The 15,975-nt window shown below is 38.7% G+C and overlaps 1 protein-coding gene across 5 annotated transcripts in view; it reads left to right on the top strand.

The window, feature by feature from the left end:
• The first annotated feature begins 632 nt into the window (after positions 1–632).
• Positions 633–15,975, top strand: part of RFESD (Rieske Fe-S domain containing) — a 53,393-nt gene continuing 38,050 nt past the window's right edge. For 2 of the 5 annotated variants that reach the window (XM_054252116.2, XM_017969778.4), the window contains exons 1-4: positions 633–698; positions 13,051–13,173; positions 14,020–14,195; positions 14,605–14,639. In XM_054252116.2, the coding sequence (XP_054108091.1) occupies positions 14,021–14,195; positions 14,605–14,639 (210 nt within the window). In that variant the 5' untranslated portion in view covers positions 633–698; positions 13,051–13,173; position 14,020. Of the gene's footprint in view, positions 699–720; positions 12,281–13,050; positions 13,174–14,019; positions 14,196–14,604; positions 14,640–15,975 lie in introns of those variants that run through there. The other 3 variants (XM_078365155.1, XM_008991784.5, XM_017969781.5) reach the window with 2 other exon arrangements.

The raw sequence follows: 15,975 nt of genomic DNA, 5'->3' as shown, positions 1-15,975 counted from the left end.
GTTCAAAAGACAAAAATGAAAACCCTCCATCTCCTCCCAAAGGAACCACTATTGTTTCTTTTGATTTTTAGAGAAAAAGTTTATGTACATATCTGCATGTTTGTATTTCAAAACATAATTTTTGTTTACATTAAAGAGAGCACACCACATATAGTAATCTATGCTTTGCCTTTAATATCATTACATCATAGACCTGTCCTTTGAGTATACAGTACACAGGCACGAAGTTATTCACATGTCTGTACTGTGTTTTATTGAACCATTCCCCCGTGTTATCACTTTAGCGATTCTCATTATTTCATTGCAATAAACATCCTTAAACATGGATTACAAGCATGGCAACCACCTTCTGCGAATATTTTAATAGGATAAATTCCTGAGTGAAATCGCTGGTCCCATCTAAAATTTGAATAAATGTAATGAGATGAACAAACACCTAAAAAGTAAACTTGATTCTATCCACATTTGTCAAGCACACGAGTAGGCCTGTCAATTTGAAGGTGCTGGCAGGGCGTTGTTGGCCAGCGATCTCTAACAACCAGGGTCATCTGCCAGCAATGCCATAGAGGTGGTCCCGGGGGCGGGCCTTCTCAGGTCACGTGGACAGCCTCGCCCCGCCCCGTCGAGGCGCCGCGCGTGGCTGGAGCTCGGGCTTGTACAGTCGCGTCACGCGGAGGCGGAGCGAGGACTTGGGAACAGTAAGTTCTGTTCTCGCCGCGCGGGGGCGGGGCTCGGGGCTCGCGGGTCCGGCTGCTTCCGTTCGGGCCGCGGGCTTGCACCCTGCATTCCGGCGGTGTCCGGGCAGCAATCTCGCGGCGTTTGCTCCTGGAAGCTGCTAGGCCTGTGGCCCTCCTGGGCTTCGGTTCAGCCTTAGTTAATGGTTAACCCTCCAAGGAAGGCTTCCGCCCAGGCACAGGAGACCCACTGGGCTTGTTCACCTTGAAACTTTGGCCACATCTGAGACCCGCCACCTCAGGGGTGCAGGCGGGTCGTTTCTAACAAGCTTTGTTGGCATTCGTGCGCTCTATAGAAGTTGCTTCCGCAGCCCTGGCCGTCCTAGGTACTGTGTGCTGCAGTCTGTAGTCGAGAATTTCCTGCACCGTGCAGCCTCAGAACTGCGGGCCGTCTTCACCAAAATGTTAAACACAGCTTGAAGTTACACAGGATAACTACCAGAGCTGGAAGGACCTTAGAGGTGCCAGGGAACGCGCTGTGTTTCCTGCGGTTAGGCCTGCGCTTAAACATTTGACGTGTGTTAAAGCATTTACGTGCTTTACCTACACCCCTATGTGGTGGGCCCTTGTTATAGTAAAAAAAAAAAAAAACTGCAGCAAAGTGAAATAAAGCAACTTGCCCCAAATCACACAGAACTGGGATGCAAACCCAGATGTAGCTCACTTGTGATCACAGTTCAACATCAGATGATGGTGCTGATTTCCAGAGCAGCTACGTGACTTTATATAAAATTATTGGGCAAGCGTTCAGTTGTAAACATTCGTGAACATAGCTGTTGCACATTAGCATTCCTAATTTTTTTTAATTTAGGACCATCTTCTTTGGTGACATAAATATCAATACTATATATATCACCAATATACATCTTTGCTTTGCTAAAAGGTTTTTGTGTCTTCAAGATAGTTTACTTGCAAGTCACATGTTTTATAAATCTGTGGGTGCTACCTGAATAAAACTAATGCCTACTCCTTACAGTTTTGTGAAGATTAATGAACTATTATATTCAAAAGGTCCAAGCAGTGGGCACTTACTGAAGGACAGCTAGTTTTATCTATTATTATTCTGCCATTCAGAGAGATAACAAAACTAAGGCATGTCTCTTCCCTGAACCTAAAAGCAAGGGTGTCATACTTGAGATAAACATTCTGATAATGTGTAGGCAAAATACCCAGACTTAGTAAAAGCACCTTAGTCATGGCTCGAGAGGACTGACAAGTAAGTGCTTTTCACTTAATGTCGCTTTTATCTCTAGTGCCTTATGGAAATTTGAGTTACACTAAATATTTTTAAAAATTCAACTTGAATTTATTTCCCATGTTGGAAAGGGATCTAATAGTGACCAAGTATGCATTTAGTTAATTTGTAATTTTATATGGAGTTAGGACCTTTAGAAACCAATTTTAGGGACAGGCAAAAAATTTTTCTCAAAGAGAACAAGGAACAAAACAACTAAATTTTTCAGAGGGAAGTTTTCCTGTAGCCGCCAAACTGGATGAGTCCTTTAATTTTCTGTTTCATTCACTTAAGATTCTACTAACTTAAAGTAGACTTAAAATAGAAGAAATATATTGGGAGTTTATGAATAGTTCATCAAAATAATAATTAAGGTGAACACATGGACTTTTACTGTTGTCTCAATGGATCATTATATTCACAGTATTAATAATATGGGTGTTAAATGTAAAAAGTCATCTGATATTATAAATAGTGCCATTTATGATAAATAGAGGAACCTATTATTTGACATATAAAATAATACTTTTCTAAGTAAAATGCAAGGCCGTAATCATAGTTCTCTGAAACCTTTATCACTTAGCCCCAGTTTTCTCTGCTCCTTTATCAGCCCCTTCAAAGTTCACCATAGCTTTTCGGGTTGAAGGCAAAACCCTGCAAATACTGTGAGTTTGAAGAGACTCAAATTTGAGAAAGGCCTGCATTTGGTTCTCATTTATTTGGGAGTTGGGAAAACGTAATTAACTTTCGATGTTATACTTTATCTCTTGTATTCTGTTACTTTTTGATAGTAGTATTTTCTGTTTTCTGCCTGGAGGGAAAAAAAGAACTATTTATTTCCTCCTTTGATGCCAAGTTTTGAAATTAGCTGTACAAAATTCTCAAATAGTTCATTCATGACCTATGCACAGGCACATTCTCTGAGGCTAGAAAGGACAATTTTATTCCATTTTTCTTGGGCTTGGGGTCATTTGCTACATAAATATAAACTAGGATACAACTTAAATCTTGAAAACAGAATAATTTTAAATGTAAGAAATAAGTAAATCTTTTTAGACATTTAAGACATTTTGTGTTTATTATCCCTTTGCTTTTCTTTATATATTTACCCTGTAGTATGTATATCCATGAATAATACACTGGTTTTGCCACTTTTGTGATAAAAATGGAAACATACTCTGAATTCCTTTTTAAATTTTTCTCTTGCAGTTGCATTTTTTGAAATTAATCCAACTTGATGTAGAGATACATTTTTTGCTGCTGTACAGAGTTCCATTGAGTGAATGTACACAATCCATTCTACTGTTGAAGGGTTTTGTGTCGTTCTTGTTTTTTGCTGTTGTAACCATTCTTGTGTATGTTTCCTGGTGTACCTGTGCACATTTCTCTGGCATATACTCAAAGTGGGATGATTACTATTGTGTTTAACTTTACTAGGTAATGCCAAACTGTGGTAGGAGTAATTTGTGTTATCACTGGTAGTTCGATATTTTCACCAAAACTTGGTATAATTTTTTTGTCAGCCTGGTGGATAGAAAAGTTTGAAGTATCACATTAATGGCTTTGCTTTGCATTTCCTTTGTGTTTTCCTATTAATGAGGTTGAGCGTCTTTACACGTGATTGCTGGCCATTCAGATTAATTTGTGAAATATAGGTTCATGTCTTTTGCTCATTTTTCTATGATTATTTGTTTTTTTTTTTACTGGCCTATAGGAGTTGATTTTCAAGCCTTTGGCAGTTGTATGTGTTGCAAATTTCACTTTGCTTTGGTTTCTTTTTCTTTAGCTTCTTTCCCCTTCTTTCAGTACATTCCCTTGTCTGTTACCATTTTTCTTATAATTACCCCTCTGTTTTGTCACAAAATGTGTTGAAGGCTGCATGCCTAACTCTGAAGGTAAATACTACCACCCAAGCAATTTGTGTTCTTTGAGTACCTGCCAAAATCAAATAAAACCAAATGACCATTCAGAGATAGTATTCCAGCCTCCTAACAGCCAGAGCTAATCCAGAAAGTTGTGGCCATGGTCCTCTTTGCCTTTGCTTTAAAATAATAAATTTTGGCTTTTTATTGTGAGATAAATTTAAAAAACAGCATATGTATTACTTTTCTACCTTCCCCTCTTTTCAAAAGAAATTGTTAGAGCAAGAATTAAAAATACAAACTTCAGAATACAAAATTTGACATCCCTGAAATTTTCTAAGCGTGATTTATATAATGCCTTCCTTTATACATTGAATTCAAAGCCCCTGTCTCTCCCCATCAACACACATGCACACATGCACAAACATGCAAACATATACCTCTCTTCCTACACTTCAATTTTGGAGCCCAGATTTATGATGATATCTGATATCTGTCTTTCACATGGCTCAGAATTATTTTTCTCAAAACAGTGACCTATAAATTCTATTTTTCTAAAGTTCACTCCTAATACTAACACAGAGATTTTACTCTTAATTCTTGTTTTATAAACTTACTTTTTAAATGAACCATGCTCTTTATCTGTTAACATTTTAAAACTTCCAATCAGTTATATAAGATTAAATAAATATTTAGAGAAATATTTATTCTCTGCAGAAGGCCTGAAGTCAGTTGGTACTTCCATGAAAAAATTTTCCCTTTTTTTGGGAAGGGATTGGACCATAGTGTGTAACCATTCTAAGCTAGGTACACGAGGTACAAATGACTTCTTTTTCAATTTAATTTTATTATATATATATATTATTGCACTTTAGGTTCTGGGGTACATGTGTAAAACATGCAGGATTGTTGCATAGGTACATACATGGCAATGTGGTTTGCTACCTCCATACCCTTGTCACCTATATCTGGCATTTCTCCCCCTGTTATCCGTCCCGACCTCCCTACCCCAGCTGTCCCTCCCCTATTTCCCCACAACAGACCCCAGTGTGTGATGCTTCCCTCCCTGTGTCCATGTGTTCTCATTGTTCAACACCCACTTATGAGTGAGAACATGTGGTGTTTGTTTTTCTGTTCTTGTATCAGTTTGCTGAGAATGATGGTTTCAAGATTCATCCATGTCCCTACAAAGGACACAAACTCATCATTTTTTATGTCTGCATAGTATTCCATGGTGTATATGTGCCACATTTTGCTTGTGCAGTCTATCATTGATGGGCATTTGGGTTGGTTCCAGGTCTTTGCTATTGTAAACAGTGTCTTACTGAACATACCTGTGCATGTGTCTTTACAATAGAATGATTTATAATCCTTTGGATATATACCCAGTAATGGGATTGCTGGTCAAATGGAATTTATATTTCTAGGTCCTTGAGGAATCACCACACTGTCTTCCACAATGGTTGAACTAATTTACACTCCCACCAACAGTGTAAGTGTTCCTATTTCTCCACATCCTCTCCAGCATCTGTTGTCTACTGATTTTTTAATGATCACCATTCCAACTGGCATGAGATGGTATCTCAATGTGGTTTTGATTTGCGTTTCTCTAATGAGAAGAGATGATGAGCATTTTTTCATAAGTTTGTTGACCTCATAAATGTCTTCTTTTGAAAAGTGTCTGTTCATGTCGTTTGCCCACTTTTGAATGGGTTTGTTTGTTTATTTCTTATAAATCTGTTTTAGTTCCCTGTAGATTCTAGATATTAACCCTTTGTCAGATGGCTAGATTGCAAAAATTTTTTCCCATTCTGTTGGTTGCCAGTTCACTCTAATGATTGTTTCTTTGGCTGTACAGAAGCTCTGGAGTTTATTTATATCCCATTTGTCTATTTTGGCTTTTGTTGCCAATGCTTTTGGTATTTTATTCATGAGATCGCTGCCTATGCCTGTGTCCTGAATGGTACTGCCTAGGTTTTCTTTGTGGTTTTTTATGGTGTTAGGCCTTACATTTAAGTCTTTAATCCATCTAGAGTTAATGTTAGTGTAAGGTGTTAGAAAGGGGTCCAGTTTCTGCTTTCTGCACATGGCTAGCCAGTTTTCCCAACACCATTTATTTAACAGGGAATCCTTTCCCCATTTCTTGTTTTTGTCAGGTTTGCCAAAGATCAGATGGTTGTAGATGTGTGGCATTCCTTCTGAGGCTTCTGTTCTGTTCCATGGGTCTTTATCTCTATTTTGGTACCAGTACCATGCTGTTTGGATTACTGTAGCCTTGTAGTATAGTTTGAAGTCAGGTAGCATGATTTTGTTCTTTTCACTTAGAATTGACTTGGCTATGCGGGCTCTCTTTTGGTTCCATATGAAGTTTAAGGTGTTTTTTTCCAGTTCTGTGAGAGGGTCATAGGTAGCTTGATGGGGATAGCATTGAATCTATAAATCACTTTGGACAGTATGGCCATTTTCACACTATTGATTTTTCCTAACCATGAGCATGGAATGTTTTTTCATCTGTTTGTGTCCTCTCTTATTTCCTTGAGCAGTGGTTTGTAGTTCTCCTTGAAGAGGTCCTTTATATCCTTTGTTGGTTGTATTTCTAGGTATTTTATTCTCTTTGTAACAATTGTGAATGGCAGTTCATTCTTGATTTTGCTTTCTTTAAGTCTGTTATTGTTGTATAGGAATGCTCGTGATTTCTGCACATTAATTTTGTATCCTGAGACTTTGCTGAAGTTGCTTATCAGTTTCAGGAGATTTTGGGCTGAGACACTGGGGTCTTCTAAATATACAATCATGTCATCTGCAAATAGAGACAATTTGACTTCCTCCTTTCCTAATTGAATACCCTTTATTTCTTTTTCTTGCCTGATTCCTCTGGCTAGAACTTCCAATACTATATTGAATAAGAGTGGTGAGAGAGGGCATCCTTGTCTAGTGCCAGATATGAAAGGGAATGCTTCCAGTTTTTGCCTATTCAGTATGATATTGGCTGTGGGTTTGTTGTAAATAGCTTTTATTATTTTGAGATACGTTCCATTGATAGCTGGTTTATTGAGAGCTTTTCGCATAAAGGGCTGTTGAATATTTTGAAGGCCTTCTCTGCATCTATTGAGATAATCATGTGGTTTTTGTCTTTGGTTCTGTTTATGTGGTGGATTATGTTTATAGACTTCCACTTGTTGAACCAGCCTTGCATCCTCAAGATGAAGCCTACTTGATTGTGATGGATAAGCTTTTTGATGTGCTGCTGCAATTGGTTTGCCACTATTTTATTGGAGATTTTTTGCATCTATGTTCATCATGTATATTGGCCTGAAGTTTTCTTTTCTTGTTGAGTCTCTGCCTAGTTTTGGTATCAGGATGATGTTGGTCTCATAAAATGGTTTGAGAAGGATGCCCTCTTTTTGGATTGTTAAGAATAGTTTCCGAAGGAGTGGTACCAACTCCTCTTTGTATGTCTAGTAGAACTCGGCTGTGAATCCATCTGGACCTGGGCTTTTTTTTGGTTGATAGGCTATTAATCACTGCCTCAACTTCAGCCCTTTTTATTGGTCTATTCAGGATTTCGACTTCTTCCTGGTTTAGGCTTGGGAGGATGCAAGTGTCCAGGAATTTACCCTTTTCTTCCAGGTTTACTAGTTTATGTGCATAGAGTTGTTTTTAATAATCTGTGATGATGGTTTGTATTTCTGTGCAATATGTGGTGATATCCCCTTTACTGTTTTTTATTGCATCTTTTTTATTATTCTCTTTTCTTTTTTATTAATCTGGCTAGCAGTCTATTTTGTTGATCTTTTCAAAAAACCAGCTCCTGGAATTATTAATTTTTTTGAAGGATTTTTTTGTGTCTGTATCTCCTTCAGTTCTGCTCCGATCTTAGTTATTTCTTGTCTTCTGCTAGCTTTTGAGTTTTTTTTATCTTGTTCTTTCAATTTTGATGATAGGTGTCAATTTTAGATCTTTTCTTGCTTCTCATGTGGGCATTTATTGCTATATATTTCCCTCTAGAGACTGCTTTACATGTGTCCCAGAGATTCTGGTATGTTGTGTCTTCGTTCTCTTTGGTTTCAAAGAACATCTTTATTTCTCTCTTCATTTCATTGTTTATCCAGTCAACATTCCAGAGCCAGTTGTTCAGTTTCCATGAAGTTGTGCAGTTCTGAGTTAGTTTCTTAATCCAGAGTTCTAATTTGATTGCCCTGTGGTCTGAGAGACTGTTTGTTATGAATTCCATTCTTTTGCATTTGCTGAGGAGTGATTTACTTCCAATTATGTGATTAGTTTTAGAGTAGGTGTGATGTGGTGCTGAGAAGAATGTATATTCTGTGGATTTGGGGTGGAGAGTTCTGTAAATGTCTATTAGGTTTGCTTGGTCCATATCTGAGTTCAAGTCCTGGATATTCTTGTTAATTTTCTGTCTCGTTGATCTGATATTAACAGTGGAGTATTAAAGTCTCCCACTATTCCCCATATTATTGTGTGGGAGTCTAAGTCTCTTTGTAGGTCATTAAGAACTTGATTTCTGTATCTGGTTGCTCCTGTATTGGGTGTGTATATATTGAGGATCGTTAGCTCTTCTTGTTGCATTGATCCTTTTACCATTATGTAATGCCCTTTGTCTCTTTTGATCTTTGTTGGTTTAAAGTCTATTTTATCAGAGACTAGGATTACAACTCCTGCTTTTTTTTTGCTCTCCATTTTTTTGGTAAATCTTCCTCCATCTCTTTATTTTGAACTTATGTGTGTCCTTGTATGTGAGATGGGTTTCCTGGATACAACACCGTGATGGTTTTTGACTTTTTATCCAATTTGCCAGTCTGTGTCTTTTGATTGGGGCATTTAGCCCATTTACATTTAAGGTTAATATTGTTATGTGTGAATTTGATCCTGCCATTTTGATGCTAGCTGGTTGTTTTGCCCATTAGTTGACACAGTTTCTTCATTGTGTTGATGCTTTTTACCATTTGGTACATTTTTGGAGTGGCTGGTACTTGTTGTTCCTTTCTATGTTTAATGCTTCTTTCAGGAGCTCTTGTAAGGCAGGCCTGGTGGTGACAAAATCTCTCAGCAATTGCTTGTTCTTAAAGGATTTGATTTCTCCTTCCCTTATGAAGCTTAGTTTGGCTGAATATGAAATTCTAGGTTGAAAGTTGTTTTCTTTAAGGATGTTGAATATTGGCCCCCACTCTCTTCTGGCTTGTACAGTTTTTGCAGGAGATCTGCTGTGAGTCTGATGGGCTTCCCTTTGTGGGTAACCCGAGCTTTCTCTCTGCTGCCCTTAGCATTTTTTCCTTCATTTCAACCCTAGTGAATCTCACAATTATGTGCCTTGGGGTTGCTCTTCTTGGGGAATATCTTTGTGGTGTTCTTTGTATTTCCTGGACTTGAATATTGGCCTGCCTTGCTATGTTTGGGAAGTTCTCCTGGATAACATCCTGAAGAGTGTTTTCCAGCTTGGATTCATTTCTCGGTCACATTCAGGTACACTTATCAAATGAAGATGAGGTCTTTTCACATAATCCCATATTTCTTAGAGGATTTGTTTATTTCTTTTCACTCTTTTTTCTCTAATCTTGCCTTCTCGTTTGAGTTGACCTTCAATCTCTGATATCCTTTCTTCTTCAGCTATTGAAACTTGTGTATGCTTCACAAAGTTCTCGTGTTGTGTTTTTCAGCTCCATTAAGTCATTTTTATTCTTCTCTAAGCTGTTTATTCTCATTAGCATTTCGTCAAACGTTTTTTCAAGGTTCTTAGTTTCTTTGCATTGGGTTAGAACATGTTCTTTTAGCTCAGAGAAGTTTGTTATTACTCATCTTCTGAAGCCTGTTTCTGTCAATTCATCAGACTCATTCTTGATCCAGCTTTGTTCCCTTGCTGGTGAGGAGTTGTGATCCCTTAGAGGAGGAGAGGCATTCTGGTTTTGGATATTTTTATCCTTTTTGTGCTGTTTTCTTCCCATCTCTGTGGATTTATCTACCTATGGTCTTTGTAGTTGGTGACTTTCGGATGAGGTCTCTGAATGGATATTCTTTTTGTTGAAGTTATTTCTTTCTGTTTTTTAGTTTTCCTTCTAACAGTTAGGCCCCCCTGCTGTAGGACTGCTGAAGTCCACTCCAGACCCTGCTTGCCTGGGGATTGCCTGGGGATCACCGGGGGTGGCTGCAGAACAGTAAGGGTTTCTGCCAGTTTCTTCTTCTGTTATTATTGTCCCAGAAGGATACCCGCCGGATTCAGCCTGAGCTCTCCTTTATGAGGTAACTCTTTGGATATACGGGGGTCAGGGAGCTGCTTGAGGAGACAGTCTGTCCCTTACAGGAGCTCAAGTGCTGAGCTGGGAGTTCTGTTGTTCTATTCAGTGCTGCTGGGCAGGTATGTTTAAGTCTGCTGCAGCAAACTCATAACTGCCTTTTTTCCCAGGTGCTCTGTCCTGGAAAGGTGGACCTTTATTTATAAGTTCCTGATGTGCTGCTACCTTTTTTCAGAGCTGCCCTGCCCAGCAAGGAGGTAGCCTAGCCACAGTCTGCCAGCAGAGGCGTTGCTCAGCTGCTGTGGGCTCTGCTCAGCTGCTGTGTGAACTTCTTGCAATTTTGTTTATAGAGGTATAGTTAGAACTGCCTCAGTAACGGCAGTCTGCCTCAGTAAGGGCGAACTGACTCTGTAATGGCCGATTGCCTCAGTAATGGCGGACTGCCTCTGTAATGGCGGACTGCCTCTGTAATGGTGGACTGCCTCCGTAATGGTGGACTGCCTCGGTAATGGCAGACTGCCTCTGTAATGGTGGACTGCCATGGTAATGGTGGACTGCCTTGGTACTGGTGGACGCCCTTCTTCCAACAGAGCTGGACCATCCTGGGTCCAGCTGTGCTTGCTGCAAAACTCTGAATCCAGAACATTTCAGATTGCTGGTGTTTGTGGGGGTGGGACCTGTTGAGCCAGATCACCTGGCTCCCTGTTTCAGCCTCCTTTTTTTCAGTTGAATGGGTGACTCTGTCTCTCAGGCATTCTAGGTGCTGGTTGAAACAGCTGCCCAGATTTGTGTGAGTTTTTGTGCAGAGACCCCCTGCACTGGCTGAAATAGCCATCCTGGAAACTCGTGGTGTTTTTCAGCCTAGTAATCTCCTGGTCTGTAGGCAGTGATAACTCATTTGGAAATGTGATAACTCACCCTCTGTGATGCTGTCGCTGGGAACTGCCCCCCAGAGCTATTCCCATTCAGCCATCTTCCAAATGCCTTCTTTAAAGAAGTTGGATATATGTGTTTCTATATAAAATGGTAACCTAAAATTTGAGTGGAATTAAAATGCAGATTCCTGTTGATCAAGGAAAGGTACATTATCATCCTGTTTAACTTCCTTTGAAATACTACAATATTACTATATTTGAAGAGGGTATGGACAATGAAGTATCTTCCTACAGTTAGAATATTTATTTGGAGTTGACATCTGATTTGTAATTTTGTTAAATATTTGTAGACAAGTGTGCGTTTAATATCTTGAGCCTTCCATAGCAAAATTCTCTTTTAAAAAAATATTTTTAGAGACAGGGTCTCACTCTGTTGCCCAGGCCAGAGTGTAGTGGTGTGATCATAGCTCACTGAAGCCTCAAACTCATGGGCTCAGGTGATCCTCCTGCCTTAGCCTCCCAAGTAGCCAACACTACAGGCAACTACCACTCCACTGGGCTAATTTATTAAAAACTTTTTTTTGTAGAGCTGGGTCTCAGTATGTTGCCTAGGCTGGTCTTGAATCCCTGGCAAGTGATCTTCCCACACCGGCCTCCCAAAGTGCTGGGATTACAGGTGTGAGCCACTGGCCTGAGTCATTATTTTGATTCAAGGACAGGATTAAACCTATAACCCTTAAACCTGTTCCTAAAAATAATATTGAGATATTTCTTAGTCTTGATTTTTCCCACCTTTTAATTTCTGTATTTAGCCAAAAGGACATTAAAGAGTAGAATAGGAGACAAACTTTAGAAATACAGGGAAAAGAGAGTAGTAATTGTTATATTCTGAATATAAACTCATACTTGGATACTCATCAGTATTTGATTTCTAGGAGGGTGAATGTATATGGAGTAATTGAATTTACAAAGAAAAGGGTATAGGGTAGGCCCAGCTCTTTATAGAACAATCAAAGTTTCAGGACAGTTTCCTAGGAACCTCAAGTTTTCTTCATGTATTATTTATTGTTTAGTACACAGAGGTGATCAGCATTGGAATTTATCTGTCCTCATTTCCTGCCTTTTTTTCTAGGTTACTACCTATTTGGTATTAAAGGAGAATATAAGATAGAGAAGAAAGTAGTGAATGAATTTCATTTGATTTGGAATAGATTGGACATTCTAATGGTCTTGCTTCTCTACAACCTCTCTTCCATCTGACCTCTAAATGTTGAAGTGCTTCAGGAATTGTCTTAGACCTTCTTCCTTATCTACAATTCCTCTCCAAGTGAATCCATAGAATTCTATGACATGAAAACTCCCAAACTTTTCTCTCTAGAACTTCTTGACTCTAGTCTCTTATATCGGGTTGCTGATTTGGTATCTCTACTTGGATGTCTCTGAGATACCTTAAACTCAATATGTGCAAAATGTATATAGCTCTTGATTTTTCATCCTGTAAAAATACCATTCATTTCTTGGCCTTTATACTCACAGTCTTTGGCACTACAGTTCACCTAGCTGCACAAACGTAAAACTTGGGAGTCATCTTTATTTATTTTTCTGTAGCATCTTCATTCTAGTTCATCAACCCAACTTCTCTGTACTATAAAATTAAAATAATAATACCTTTTTAGTAACATGGGGGATTAAAGAAGTTAATAAACAGATGTAATCTTAGAATAGTACCTGGCATATAGTTAACACAATATACAGTAGTAGCAGTAGCTACTACTGCTACTGTTATTATTACTTTTTCTCCCCTACGGAATCAACCCCCTGTGCCAAGCCACCATCTTTTTCATGGACCACTGCAGTAGCTTTTATTTTTGTGCATACATTGTTGTTATATTACAATCCATTGTCCACAGAGCTGGGGCATTCTTTCAAAAAGAAATCAAGTCACACTTTCCTGCTGTACACGCTTTAGTGGCTTCCCTCTGCTCTTAGAGTAAAATCCATACACAACACTGCACAACCTGGCTCCTGCCTATTTATCAATCTTGCTCATTGTGTTCCAATCTGGCACACTTTAACCAAGGCTTTTCCTTCCTTCAGGCTTTTGTATTTGCTATTCCTTCAGTATGAAATTCTCTTCCCTCAGCTGTTGTCAAGTCTAGTTCATTTGCATTTTTGGCATTTCAACTCAATTGTCATCTCAGTGACCAGTTTTTATCTGAGGTAAGAAAAAAAAAAGGTTTTCATTCATACCCATCCTTTCTTGCTTTATAATAGCTAGCTGGTTGTGCCTTTAAGAGCCAGCTGTGTACTCTAGGCAAAACCAAGTGGACCACCTTAGCCAGGGGGCTGAAGACTGCTCAGACAGAGAATCCTGCTGTCAGCAGAAGGCTGATAACAATGCAGATAATAACTGAATGTTGTTTAGTGTTTAATTTGATAGGAAATAAAGGCACAGTGGAACTTAAATCTCTGTATTTTACAAGTTCTGAAATTTTCTTCTTGACCTTGAAATGAATCTAACAAAACTCTAGCCTCAGAGTGAGGAACTCTTCCTAATTTTGGCAGTCTTTAAGAGTCTCTAACCCAAAGTAATGACTGCCTATTTAATATAATCCAGTATTCATGACCAGGCGTGGTGGCTCACATCTGTAATCCCAGTACTGGAAGGCTGAGGTGGGCTGATCACGTGAGGTCAGGAGATTGAGACCAACCTAGCCAATACAACAAAACCCTGTCTTTACTAAAAATATAGAAATTAGCCAGGTATGGTGGTGGGCCCCTGGAATCCTCACTACTCAGGAAGCTGAGGCAGGAGAATCCCTTGAACCCAGGTGCGGAGGTTGCAGTGAGCCAAGATCGTGACACTGCACCCCAGCCTGGATGACACAGTGAGACTCTGTTTCAAAATAAGAATAACCCAGTATTTATAAATGTTTTATATAGCTACAGAAAGTGCCTGCATTAATCTTGAAAAGTCCAAACTATTCATTCTTAAGATTATCTTTATTAAGTTGGAACCAAATTAGTGAATACTTCTTGCAACTTTCCTTCTTTATGTTCGGCTAGCATGAATCTTGATGGCTCTGCACAAGATCCTGAAAAGAGGGAATATTCTTCTGTCTGTGTTGGCAGAGAAGATGACATTAAAAAATCTGAAAGAATGACAGCTGTTGTCCATGATAGAGAAGTGGTCATTTTCTACCACAGGGGAGAATATCATGCCATGGATATTCGCTGTTACCGTAAGATTTTATTTTTCATTTGTAAAACTTTAAACCATAGGGGCCGGGCGCGGTGGCTCAAGCCTGTAATCCCAGCACTATGGGAGGCCGAGGCGGGTGGATCACGAGGTCAAGAGATCGAGACCATCCTGGTCAATTTGGTGAAACCCCGTCTCTACTAAAAATGCAAAAAATTAGCTGGGCATGGTGGCGCGTGCCTGTAATCCCAGCTACTCAGGAGGCTGAGACAGGAGAATTGCCTGAACCCAGGAGGCGGAGGTTGCGGTGAGCTGAGATTGTGCCATTGCACTCCAGCCTGGGTAACGAGCAAAACTCCATCTCAAAAAAAAAAAAAAAAAAACTTTAAACCATAAAAGCATAAAAATTTCATTTTTTTAGTGACTACATGTAATATTCAATTCCATTTCAGACTCAGGAGGACCTTTACATTTGGGAGATATAGAGGTATGTAAATTTATTTTCAGCAAATTCAGATGTTTTCTATTTATATTCTTATTTCATTATTTATTCATAAATAACTTAATTGGTTTGAACTATATTTCACTGGTTTGAATATGATTTCAAGTATTTTGGGAATTCATAAGATAAATATGAGAAATATGCATATCTTTTGACCTAGCAATTATACTCCATATTCTATGGCCATAATTGCACTGATGTTTAAGTATTTATATAGGAATGATTCAGTGTAGCATTATTTATTATAATGAATAATTGAAGGCAACCTAAATGTTTTAACAATAGAAAATTGGTTAAATAAATTATGGTACAGCCATGCTATGGAATAACTGTGCCATGCAATCATTAAATTAATGAGGAAGATCTGTATGAGTATGGAGAGATGTGAACAATGTATTTATGACTGAAAAAAGCAAATCATAAGATAATATTTCTTATGAGATCCCATTTTTAATCAACCAGAATATTCACTTTTTACTTTATACATTCTGCATAATTTGAATCTTTTACAATGAGTATATGTTACTTTATAACAAAAATATACAGTATAAATATATTTTTAAAGAAGTAAACCACACTTTGAAGTCTTAACCGAGGAGGAATAGGGGAAACTGTCTTTGCTTCCTTGGATTCCAAAACTAGTCACTCAGTTTCTTGTTTCTTACTTTATGAAATTGGTCTCGCTCTAACTGATGCAAAGTAGAAGCTTGAACTTAGCATTCCGCACTCTCTACACTTGATGAGTGTACATACTGTCCTCATGTTAAAGAACATATGTGTTTATTTTTTCTATTTTTCCCATTGTCCAAGCCCACATATGTATGTTTAAATTATGAAAATGTGAATGCTGACAGTTTTATGAAAGTACAAATCAGTATTCCTGCACTTTTGGTGATAGAGGGGAAAATGAAAGCACCCACTTACGTTTGTAAGCTGATAATAGTTTCATAGAATTTTTCCCAGTTTCAGTCCATAATGAGAGTTTGAAGACCTTGCTACTTAGTGTTGTCCATAGACCAGCAACCTTGGTGTCACATGGGAGCTTCTTGGACATTCAGAATCGTTTCCCTTAGAGTTCCCCAACCCCTTAGAGTTACTGCATTTAAACAGAGAGGCATGCATTTAAACAAGATACAAGTGATTCCCATGTTTTTTAAAGTATAAGAAACACTTCACTAAGACAGTTAAAAAGTTGGGAATCGGCTGGGCGCGGTGGCTCAAGCCTGTAATCCCAGCACTTTGGGAGGCCGAGGCGGGTAGATCACGAGGTCAAGAGATCGAGACCATCCTGGTCAATTTGGTGAAACCCCGTCTCTACTAA

Source organism: Callithrix jacchus, chromosome 2, assembly GCF_049354715.1.
Source record: "Callithrix jacchus isolate 240 chromosome 2, calJac240_pri, whole genome shotgun sequence".
Classification (NCBI taxonomy): domain Eukaryota; kingdom Metazoa; phylum Chordata; class Mammalia; order Primates; family Cebidae; genus Callithrix; species Callithrix jacchus.
The sequence above is the reverse complement of the archived record's forward strand: the minus strand, read 5'-3'. Positions and strand labels throughout refer to the sequence as shown.